Source organism: Rhinolophus sinicus, chromosome 12 (genome assembly GCF_057876585.1).
Source record: "Rhinolophus sinicus isolate RSI-liver-muscle chromosome 12, RSI-T2T, whole genome shotgun sequence".
Classification (NCBI taxonomy): Eukaryota; Metazoa; Chordata; class Mammalia; order Chiroptera; family Rhinolophidae; genus Rhinolophus; species Rhinolophus sinicus.
This window is the reverse complement of record NC_142512.1, coordinates 3,689,305-3,701,299: the sequence shown is the minus strand read 5'-3', so window position 1 is coordinate 3,701,299 and position 11,995 is coordinate 3,689,305. Positions and strand designations below refer to the sequence as shown.

The following is an 11,995-nucleotide window of genomic DNA, read 5'->3' as shown; positions in this document are numbered from 1 at the left end:
GCCGCTTTCCAGAGACAAAACAGGAATAATAGACATCATTAAATATAGATGGGGCCCCAGGCGGTTAGCGTGGTGGGCTGGGCCTCCCTGCCTGCAACACTGAGCTGTTCCGCTGGGCCAGCCTTGCTTCTGGGGCCAGCCACAGGACCCCCATAGGCGGCATGCAGGCAGGGAGCAGACCACGGGACCCAGGTAAGGAGACCCTGGTCCTGGGCCCTGGGGGTCTGCCACTGACGCTCCCCAGGTTGCAGGTGGGAAGGGGAGGGCACAGAGCTGGGGGCTTGCCCCTAACAGTGTGAGGTCCTTCTCTGGGTCTCACTGTCTTTATAAGGTGGGTAAGACGATGCACATACTGGCCCCCTCTTGGCATCACAGCTATGCGCCCAGGGGCTTAGCTCAGCCCCGTCCCAGCTGCCACAAGGCCTAGGCACGAGGTCCTACATGCGGGTGTTCACCTTGGTAATGGTCACGGCCACTTCCTGCCTACAGGTAGGAAGGGCCCTGGGTTCACAGGGCAGCAGATCCTGTCCCCCAAGCTGGGACAGAGGGCGATGAAGCCAAGCAGTCTGGGCATCCTCGGACACTGGGCTTGTGGCGTGCAGTGTCAGTGGCTCTGGCCACTGGGCCACCATGTTCCTCACCATGGATGGGCTTGTTTCCTGGGCAGGGTCTGTGTGCCCGTGGATTGGGGCCATCACTGCATCTCTGTCAAGTCCTTGGCCTTGGAGCTGAGGCCAGCACGGCTATGCCGTCTTAGCCTGAGTGCGAGCCACAGGCTCTGCATGCTGTGCTCACCCGGCTGGTGCGAGCTGGCAGCTCCCAGTCCCCTCGTGCTCGGGCAGGCGTCCTTAGGCCTGGAGAAGCCTCTCCTGACACCTCCCAAGTATTCCCCGTCCCACCAGGATCAACTGCAAGGCTCGGGCCCTGCGCCAGGTGCCACCCCGTCCCATCCCTCACCAGGAAGGGTCCTGTGGGCAGGCCCTGCTGCCTGCAGTCACCCAGAGCCCCTTCCCAGAGCAGAGGGGAGCATGGCCGGTAGTACTGCGATCCGCAACAAGAGCAGCACTTTGTGCCTGGCTCCCCACTTCTCTCTGAATGCTTCCGTCAGCCCCAGGTGTAGGAGGCTCTATTAGTACTCACATGTCCAGATGACAAGCAAGTGCAGAGGCTGTGTAACCTGCTGCGGTCAGATCCAGGACAGGAACTGGACCCGACCCACAGCTCTGAGACACCGGCCCCACACCCCCTGGGCTCCACTCCCACAGCTGGGCTTGCCTCTCTGAGCTTCCATCTCATCTGTGCAGTGGTGCTTCGGGACCCAGAGACCTGCGTGAAGCTTGCTGTAGGCCCTGGTCAAACCTGCTGGCCTCTCAGTTCTGGACAAACTCCAGGAGGCCCAGGACCCCTGACTGGGGGCGCAGAGCACGTGGCTGTGGGAGGTGTCCTGGAGCCCAAATAGCCCTGTCCCTCTCCCCTCCTGTTTCCTCAAATGTCACATGGAACCAAGGGGTGGCGTTGGACCCTGTAGCCTTGACGTTCTTCTGGGAGCTGCTCTGAAGGGCTGTTTCTACTCACTGTGTCCAACTCCTTTTCTCCCCATTTTCAGGTTTTCTCTTTTTAAATGTTATTTGTTTGTTCATTTGAATTAGAAATGTATCCACATTTCAAAACTCAAACCACAAAAATGATTACAGTGAGATAACCACTTTCATCAATTTCTTGTGTATCTTCTCCAATATTTCTACATGTAAATAAAAGCAAATAGGAATTCATATTCTTACACACTTCTTACAGACAGCACAGTTTCCACACCACGCTCCACTCATTAGCAGATCTGGAGAGCTCCCGTCGCACACAAAATCTCCTACATTTTTATTACAGCTGCCCAGTCATCCACTGTGCGATGTACAAGGCGTATTGTAGAAAAGAGTAGTTTGGTACGTAGGCTGTTCCCTGTGTGCACGAGCCTCTATAGGACACATTCCCAGCAATGGCCTCTTTCCTCCCTCCTCCCCTCCTTTTTTTTGAGATATAATCCACACACCGTACAATTCACCCATTAAAGCGTGTTCACCCTGCGACCACCACAGTCCCTTCTTCCTCGAACCTTTTGTCATCAGACTGTAAACCCCTTGCCCCCACCATTCCACTGGGACCACCCTTGTCACTCTGTATAGCTGCTTCCAGTGGTTGGCTCTCTGTCCTCAACTAACCTGACCCATGTGCCCATTTGCTGCAGCAGCTGCCCTGCCCTCCGTTTCCGCCACTCACCACTTCTTTGGCCCCAAACAGTGCAGCTCAGGACTCTCCTTGGGCCTCTTCTCCATCCACACTCACGTCCAGCTGTCATCCTCCAGAGCTGTGGTTTTGACACCACTAGGTGCCAGTGACTCCCTAAGTGATGTTATCAGCCCTGAGCTCTGTGATGCCCCCCACCTCCTTGGCAGTGCCCAGCAGACATCTGAAACCAACAGGTCCAAAGCTGACGTGCGGTCTTCCCTCCTCTACTGCTCTGCCTAGAGCCTTCCTCCTCTCAGCTATGGCCTCTCCATCTTCCCTTTGTTGAGTGAGGAAATCTTGGCAGGTACTGTGACTCCCCTGTAAATCCTGTTGGCTCTACTTGCAAGATACACCAGCATCCCACCACTTCTCTCCACCCCCACTGCCCCCAGACTGTTCCAGGCCCCCTGCAGCAGCCAGGGGAATCCTGCGAAGACCGAGGTCCAATTCCAAGCTTTCTCTGCCAAGTCCTTCCTGTGGCCCGCAGGGCCCTGCACGCCTCGCCCCAGCCTCTGGCCTCACCTCCCACCTGTGCCTGACTGCACTGCTGTCACCCTGACCTCGCTGTTCCTCCAGCAGCACATCAGGAGCGCTGTGCGTCCCCCAGAGCCCCTCCCCTCTCCTCCTGCAGCTCTTGGCCCCAGTGTCACGTCCCAGTCGGGCCATCCCCAACCCCTAGTCAATGTTGCACACACACACACTTTTTCCTGCCCCTGCCCTGCTTAGTATATTTCAATTCCAGCATTTATTAACCCCCTGACCAATTACATCTTTTACTTATGGTTCCTTGTTTGTTGATAACTCCCTATATGTTAATTCCACAAGGGTAGGGTTTTTATCTGTTTTGTTCTCAGCTGTATCCCCAGCTCTTATACAGAGCCTGGTGCACAGCAGGCTTTCAACAAATACTTCCGAATGAACAAATGAGTGACGAAGCAAATGTGTTTCTGGCTATAGGACCCTGAGGGTCAGGGTCCAGGCTGACTGGGGAATCCGGCTCCCATCCCACATGATGGCCCAAGTACCCACCCGGTCCTAGGTCTGAGCCCGGGTCTACCCTCCCAAGCTCGGTGACCTTGAACAAGTCACTTTCTGTCTGAGACAGTTTCCTTATCTGGAGAATGGAGATGATGGTTCTCATCCCAGGTGCCTGTGAGAATCTCCTAAGATAATAGTGACTGGGGCCTCAATTTGGAAACTCGTTCCAGGAGGGGCAAGATGTTAGCATCTTGGCTCAGATAGAACGATTCCCCACCCCTCAATTTTTCCTCAAGTGGGCAGCAGCCACAGCCCACGAGGCAGAATAGGCAGCATAGGAGGTGATGGGAAGAGTGGATGCCCCTCAAAATCCCACAGTGCAGGAGGCCCAGTTCTTACACGAGCCTCACCCCCACCCCGGAAGCTGCCTAACTGCTCGAGTTTCCTTCAAGTTCCCTTTCTGCTACCTGGGGGTTGCCTGTAGCAGGCACCACCAGCCCCTGGCGCGACCCCCTCTTGAATTGCTGGGCACCTGACTGGCTCTCAGTGAATCTTGGGGGAGAAACAACAGAGATAAGAGGAGCAAAGTGAAGAGGCAGCGGAAGTGAGGAGATGGGGAGAAAGACCTTGCTCGTTTGCAGAGTCACCTCTCAGCTCCCCACCCCTTGTCTGAGAAGGACTTCTCACTGTCCCCATTTTATAGCTGAGCAAGCTGAGGCTCCGAAGCCACCTGAAGGCATGGAGTCAGCAAGTGGCAGAACCAGGGCCAGAACCTCTCTGCTCGGGTCTCCTACGCAAAACCTTAAAGGACCAATTTGCTTTGGGTCTAAACATAAGTTCAGTGAGTGGGGAGCCTGATATTAGCGGGTGGTCTGTCTTCAGACACCCTGTGCCCTGTACGTCCTCATCCTTGATCCTTGAGCAGAGAGAGGAAGAAAGAGGGGGAGGAACGAAGCCTCAGGTCCGAGTTGCCACCAAGTCCTCCTTCCCACCCCTCATCTAACAACCCACAGCTCCTACCTCTTACAGTGCAGGTTCTCAAAAGCGGACTGGTCACCGGCCAGACATGGGCATATGGCCTGGGGTCAAGTGTCCAGTCTGGGACAATCAGCTGCACCCAGAGAGGGTAGGAGGCACATGGCCACTGCCTTCTCAGCAAGGGCAGAGACCGAGCGGAGAGGCCAGGGACCTCAGATACGAGCCACACATGTGGCACCTCCAGCCAGTTATGCTCCCCAGCAGCTCCACCAGCTCTTGCTTCCTCCTCACGAAAAAGGCAGGGCATGACTTATCACTACCATCCTACAGATGAAGAGACTGAGGCCCAGAGAGAGCAAAGGGCTTTCCTGAGACCACATAGCCAGTCAGTGGCAGAACTGGGGATCAGGGCCAGGCCTGACCCATCCCCAGTTTCTGGTCCTCCAGCTCCCTGGCATGTGGCCTCACAAGGCCCTGCTGGACTTGTACTGAGATGGTCTCGCCTTGCCCTGCCTTCTGAGCTGGCAGCCGAGTTCTCCCCAATGCATTATTTACACTCCCAAGAGCCAGCCAGCTCCTATTACACTGACCGCAGCCCTGGGCACTTGCCCTGCCCACTCAGCTCCTCCTTTTCCCAGGACCTGGATGATCCAAGGCTCCCCTGCAAGGCAACTTGGTGGGTTTTGAACATCCCACCCTGGCTGAGGAGACACAGCTCCACATCCAGCCCAGTACAGATGTACTGGGCAGTTTAGGGCAGGTGGCTTCCCCTCTCAGGGCTGTGTCTTCTTCCCAAAAGTGGCAGTGACCCAAGCACTCACTTCGGTGGGCTGAACGGGCTGAGGCACTGGGAGGGCTTGACTCCGTCAGTACAGTGGTCCTGAAGGCCAAGATGGTTGACCCCAGCACGGGCCTCAGCCAGGCTTCCCCTGCTCGGGGGTAAACAACACCCACGCACTTTCCACCACCGCTTGACAGTGAAACCCAAGGCGGCGTTTGGAGGAAATAAATTATGGATCCGCCCTCTCAGAATCCAGGTCCCGGCCAGAAGCAGCTTAGCTGTCCCTCCCCAGGCACCCACGCCAGTCCTGGCGACTCAGAACCGGAGGCCGCCTGTGCAGCTACAAGCAGGAGACCCAGCAGGTCCCCTTGTCTCCAAGTCCCTGAGCTCGTGACACCGGCCCCGACCCGGTGGGGAGCAGGCAGCCACCATGGCGAAGGACGAAGAGGAAGAGAAGAAACCCAAGAAGAAGAAGGGGAAGAAGCAGGAGCCGGAGAAGCCCAAACGGAGCCTGAAGGGGACGTCGCGGCTGTTCATGGGCTTCCGAGACCGCACGCCCAAGATCTCCAAGAAGGGCCAGTTCCGGAGTGCGTCGGCCTTCTTCTGGGGCCTCCACACCGGCCCCCAGAAGACCAAACGCAAGAAGAAGGCGCGCACCGTGCTGCAGTCGACGTCGAAGCTCATGACGCAGATGCGCATGGGCAAGAAGAAGCGCGCCATGAAGGGCAAGAAGCCGTCCTTCATGGTCATCCGCTTTCCGGGCCGGCGAGGCTACGGCCGCCTGCGGCCGCGCGCCCAGTCCATCAGCAAGGCGTCCACAGCCATCAACTGGCTCACCAAACGGTTCCTCATCAAGAAGGCCGAGGAGTCGGGCAGCGAACACACCACAATGGATGCCTGGCTCAATCGCTCCGGCTCCCACGTGGGCTCCCGCAAGCTGCCCTTTCCGTCGGGCGCCGAGATCCTGCAGCCTGGAGGCCGCCTGCGGAGGTTTCCCCGCAGCCGCAGCATCTACGCGTCCGGCGAGCCGGTGGGCTTCCTGCCCTTCGAGGACGAGGCCCCTTTCCGGCACTCGGGCTCCCGCAAGTCCTTGTACGGGCTGGAAGGCTTCCAAGACCTGGGCGAGTACTACGACTACCACCGCGAGGGCGACGACTACTACGACCAGCAGTCGCTGTACCACCAGTACGAGGAGCAAGAGCCCTACCTGGCCGCCTACGGAGCCTACGGCCCAGCCTGGCCGCCCTACGGAGACCAGCCCTACGGGTACCCTCCCGAGGCCCCCTACGACTACTACCAGCCTGACTACTACGGTGGCTCGTACTACCCCGTGGCCGGCTACGGCTACGGCTACGGCTACGACGATTACGAGCCCCCCTACGCGCCCCCAGGAGGGTACGCGTCGCCCCACAGCTACTACGACGCCTATGAGGGCGAGCTGTACCCACACGGCTACTACCTGGACCCCTTCGCACCTTACCAGGCACCATACCCGCCCTACGACCTCCCGTACGACCTCCCGTACGAGGTCCCCGCCTACGATCCCTACGCCCTGCCCTACGCCGCGCCCTATGGTGTCCCCTACGCCGAAGGCATCTATGGTGGCGGGAACCAGGCCATCTACGCCCCCGATGTGCCCTACCTCTACCCGGAGGAGTCAGCCTTCGCATACCCGTGGGTGCCGCCGCCCTTCCTGTCGCCAGTCCACAACCCTTACGCCCACCCCATGGATGACATTTCGGAGCTCGAGGAGCTGGAGGAACCGGAGGAGGCGGCCCGGGAGCGGCAGGGCACCTCTTTCCGCCTGCCCAGCTCAGCCTTCTTCGAGCAGCAGGGCATGGACAAGCCCGCCAGGTCCAAGCTCTCCCTTATCCGCAGGTTCCGCCTCTTCCCGCGGCCCCAGGTGAAGCTGTTCGGGAAGGAGAAGCTGGAGGTGCCCCTGCCCCCCTCCCTGGACATCCCCCTGCCCTTGGGAGATGCGGACGAGGACGAGGAAGAGGTGCCGCCGATGCCCTCGCGGCCCTACACGCACCCCTTCTGGGGCTTCCTCACGCCGCGCCAGCGCAACCTCCAGCGCGCCCTGTCGGCCTTCGGCGCCCACCGCATCCACCACGGCCTGGGCTTCGGCCCTCAGTTCGGCCTCCCCCAGCCGCGCCCGACCACTTCGGCCACCTCGCTGGCGCGCTTCCTCAAAAAGACACTGTCGGAAAAGAAGCCGGCCCAGCGGCTCAGGGGCAGCCAGAAGGCCCGGCTGGGAAGCCCGGTGGTCAGGGAGGCGGCCTACAAGCGCTTCGGCTACAAGCTGGCGGGGATGGACCCCGACCGGCCCAACACGCCCATCATGCTGCGGAGGGCCGAGGCGCGCACGCGCAACAACAACAACTCGCACCACGTGCCCGCGCCGCCCGCGCACTGGAGCGCGCTGCTCCCCCCGCCTGCACCCCCGCGGCCCCCCAGCCCCGTGCCTCCGCCCGACGCCCCCTTCTCCCCGGTCCTCTCGGGCCTGCCTCGGCCGGTCTCGCCCTATGGCTCGCTCCGCCGCCACCCGCCGCCCTGGGCTGCCCCGGCCCACGTGCCGCTCACACCGCAGGCCAACTGGTGGGCTTTCGTGGAGCCCCCGAGCGTGAGCCCCGAGGTGCCCCCCGACCTGCTGGCCTTTCCTGTACCCCGACCTTCCTTCCGTGGCTCCCGCCGGCGAGGGGCAGCCTTTGGCTTCCCCAGCCCTTCCCCACGGGCGTCGCAGAGGCAGCCCTGGCCGCCCCTGCCCTCGCCCCAGCCCTCGCTGAGGAGCCTGCCGGGCCTGGGCTACCGTTCGCCCGTGGGGCCGGCGTCCCCTCAGCCTTCCATCCGCGCCGGCCGCTTCCAGCCGCCCTTCTCTCCGCCGCCCCGCCGGCCCCACTCGTTGCGGGAGCCCTTGTTCCCACGCCACCGAGTCTCTGGGCGCCCGGGACCACCCCGCTCGCCCACGCTGGGCTCCCGGCGGCAGCCCTCCCCGCCCCCTCTGCTGGGCCCCAGCCCGCGGCGCTACTCACTCAACCTGCCCTCGCGCCTCCCACACACGTGGCGCCGCCTCAGCGCGCCACCCACCGGGGCCGTGAAGCCCCGGGTGCGCCAATCCTTCCACCGGTCAAAGAGTCCTGGGTCTTGGCGGGCAGCAGTGGCTGAGGCTGCGGCTACCCCGGAGCTCTCGGAGAGCCAGCGCGAGTCTGAGGAGTCGGAAATGCCCTGGACTGTGCCCCCACTGGCCCCCAGCTGGGACGTGGACATGCCTCCCACCCAGCGCCCATCCTCACCCTGGTCAGGAGGCGCTAGGAGCCGCAAGGGCTTTTCCAGGCCACCCCCTATACCTGAAAACCCCTTCCTCCAGCATGTGGGCCCTGTGCCATCCCCTGACTCCCAGCCCGAAGACTCAGCCACTGACTTGACCAGTGTCTTCCTGAGTAGACACCATGACCTGGGGCCTGGACAGCTGGCCAAATCGGCCAGCCCCGACCCTGAGAAACCCGAAGAAGAGGCCCCCCCAGGGCATCCCCAGCCACCAACAGAGCCTGAACCCCCCACCTCAATGCCCCCCAAGGATTCCCCCCCAGAGCGGAAGGCACTAAAGCTAAGCTTCTCCTACCCACTGTCTGCACGTGACCAGATGAGGGCCACGTGGCCACCATGGCGCCGCTGGGGGACGCTGCCCAGTGCCCCAGCCCCCTTGGCGCCCACTGGGGTTCTGGGGCCCCTATCCAAGGTGGGTGGGCAGCGCCTGGCAAGTCCGGGGCGCTTTGCGGTGGTCATGCCTCAGCAAAAGCTGAGCTCTTCCCAGACTGTTGGTCCTGCCACTCTGCAGCCCCCCACCCAGCTGACCCAGGACCCAAAACCTGGTCCCAAGCCAAGAGCGTGGAGTCTGGTCTGGTCCTGCTTCTGGCTGTCAGCGCAGACCCACCAACCCTGGCCGCAAGCACAGGACCGCCCCCCATCCTGCCGCCTGGACCCTGGAGCTGCCTGTCTATCCCATGGGGGCCCCTGGGAAGAGGTTGGCCCCAAGAGCTGGTGGAACAAGGTATGGGGGCACAGCTCAGAGGGAGGGCTTGGGGGTTCTGTCCTGGGACACAGGGCAGAAGACAGCCTCAGGACCTTGGTGGACTGCTGCCTGCTCAGGCCTCACAGTCTTCCCATCTGTAACTTGGGAAGACCAGCCCCAGGCTCCCCAAGCCTCTCTCTGGAGGATTGGGATGCCCGCCCAGACAGGCACTGGACAGAGGCACCAGAAACTCCCCTCAGGTCACTTTGGGGAAGGGATCTTGTCCCAGCCTGGGCTCTGAGCAGCTTTGTCCTGGTCCAGTCTGGACGGCACATCCATCTTCAGTCACCCCTCAGAGATGCTGGCTGAGCACAGAACTGCAGTACTTGCCCATCTACCCTGTCCCACCCCCACGTTTATGTCCGTGCTGTTTCTCTTGCCTCCTTCTGACCCTCCCCCCCAGTTGGAGCCTTCTCTCTCTCTGGGGTTCCTGCTTAAGGGCAGTTCCCTGGGCTGCAGGATTCTGAACTACCCGAGGTGTGGGCTTCAGGAACCAAACTTTTAGCCTCTTCATTGAATAGTGGGGAAACTGAAGCCCAGAAGGTCACACAGTGGGTCAGAGTTGAGCCAGGAGTCTGGCCACCTGTGGGATGCAGGGCAAGCAACTTGCCTGAGGTGTGCCAAGCCCGTGCCTGGCTGCCACGCTGGTGGCGGAATGCGAGTCGGACTCTGAGTGGCCTGGCCATCAGGGAAGGGGGGTGGTCACCGGAGCCTCCCCCGGGACGCCTGGGGTGGGCGGGGCATACAGGGGCGGCAGGAGTTTCTCAGCTTGATGCAGACGGTGCCGGTGCCCCGTGGAGCGGGCAGCCAGCCGGCCCCACAATGGCGACGGGGGCAGCCTGGCTGTTGGGGGGGCCCTGGCCTCGGCGGCGGGTGCCCCAGGCTGTGTGGGCTGCAGCGTTGCGGGAGCGGGCCACGGGGCGCCCTGGGGTGAGGGGCAAGGATGCCTGGGCCCTCCTCACCCTGGAATACGTGAGTGGCTGAATTATTCAGGGTTTGTGGCCACTGGTGCACTTGGGCAGACGGGTGGGCGGGAGGCCAGGGCCTCAGGGTGATACTCGCCGTGGCCTCCTTAGCACACAGTAGTATCCCCTTTCCTCACCTGCTCGGGGAGGGGTTCAGGACGGCTCTGAGAGGCTGGAAAGGGGAAGCGCACACGTGTGCTCACAGTCGTGTACATCACATGCCGGCCTGCGTGCCTGGGGTGTGTGCTCGAGGGTACCAGAGCCAAACAAGCAGAGTGTGCGTGTGCACGCTCAAGGTCTGAGCAGCTGTGGCATCTGGGGGGTTATGTATGTACATATAGTGAGGCACAGAGAAGAGCCTGTAGCCCAAAGGTGGAATCGGGACTTTCGTTGTAAGACCCCCAAAGGTGAGGACAGCTCCAGGTATCCGTGTGCTTGAGAACATGTCACACGGACGCTGGGATCATGTGCCTCCAGCTAGGCACCACAGGCCTTCACCCACGTCCTCAGGCGTCTTGCAAGACACAGCTGTGCATGGGAGTTGGATGAGCTACAAACGCCGTTGCCTGTGGGTCTGTGCATGTGGGTCTACACGTTTGTCCCAGAGGGGTATCGCATGGAGTGGGACAGTCTCAGTCTTGGCCTTTCTGGAGGCCCCATGAGCCAAGATACGAATGTTCATCAAGTTGTCACATAAGCAAAGACTTGGAGCCCTCCCTGGAGAAGGGTGTCAGCACTGGGAGAGCATGAGGTTAGGAGGGCTTCCGGCAAGGCTCTGGGAGCAGTGCCCATGTGCAGTGCTCATCCCCCACGGCAGGACACGTGGAGCACATGGGAACACACGGGCAGAGGGCAGCCGTGTGTCCCTGTAAGGGCTGCATGCAGGCTCCACCGGCCATATCACTTCAAGGCCAGGAGGCCCACCGGACCCACCTGGCCTGGACTTAGGGTTCCCTCTTCCACAACAGGAGCAGGTCCCAAGCCAGGGGCCATGCGTGGGTGCCCTCCAACTGGGTGACCACAGACTCTGTCTTTGACAGATGCACTCTATCCGCAACCTGCCATCCACACGGTTCCGTGAGCAACACCGGGAGGACGGTGTGGAGGACATGACACAGCTGGAGTGAGTGGGCAGGGTGGCAGGGTCAGTGCGGGGTCACAGTGCAGGTGCCACACTCCCAGCCAGAGCACCTTCTCCCACCAGGGTGCCTCTCACCTCCTGGAACATTTTCAGAGTCTCGGTTTCCTTGTCTGCGAAGTGAGGCTCGTGCAATATCGCAAAAGCCAAACTTGTGCACAGTGTAGCTCTGAGAGTCAGACAGGCCTGGGTTCACCCAGCCCCACCACTTACCAGCTGGGGGATCTCGGGCAAATCACTTTGCCTCTAGGTACCCCAGTTTCTCGTCTCCAAGATGGGAGTCATATGTCTATTATGACGGTGCTGGCACATTGGAGGTACCTAAAATGTGAGGGTTGTCATTATCCCTCTGTCCTCACATCCACAACCCAGTGAGGTAGGGACAGTGATTATATCCACTGGACAGATAAAGAAACTGAGGCACAGAGAGGTTAAGTAACTTCCCAAGGCCTCATGGTTAGTTGGGGGCAGAGACAGGACTTGAACTCAGGCCTTTCTGACCAGGGCCCTGCACTGAGGCAACGCTGGCCCTGACTGCCCTTCTCCCTGCCCTCCCAGGGACCTCCAGGAGACCACCGTGCTGTCCAACCTCAAGACCAGATTTGAACGGAACCTTATCTACGTGAGTCATGGGGCTGGCCCTGCCCTGGGCTCAGGTGTGGCACGCAACTGCCTCCCTGCCTCCTGGGGCTCCAGTGGGAAACATGGTTCTCCTGCTGGAACCCAGACTTGTGACCTCTGGTTTCAACTCTGGGGTTTCTACTATCTGAGCACAACACACTACAGCTTGGAGCTCTGAAATC

The 11,995-nt window shown here is 60.9% G+C and overlaps 1 protein-coding gene across 1 annotated transcript in view; it reads left to right on the top strand.

The window, feature by feature from the left end:
* The first annotated feature begins 5,327 nt into the window (after positions 1-5,327).
* Positions 5,328-11,995, top strand: part of MYO15A (myosin XVA) — a 52,208-nt gene continuing 45,540 nt past the window's right edge. The window contains exons 1-3 of the mRNA XM_088801865.1: positions 5,328-9,068; positions 11,095-11,177; positions 11,751-11,814. Of these exons, the coding sequence (XP_088657991.1) occupies positions 5,448-9,068; positions 11,095-11,177; positions 11,751-11,814 (3,768 nt within the window). The 5' untranslated portion in view covers positions 5,328-5,447. The remainder of the gene's footprint in view (positions 9,069-11,094; positions 11,178-11,750; positions 11,815-11,995) is intronic.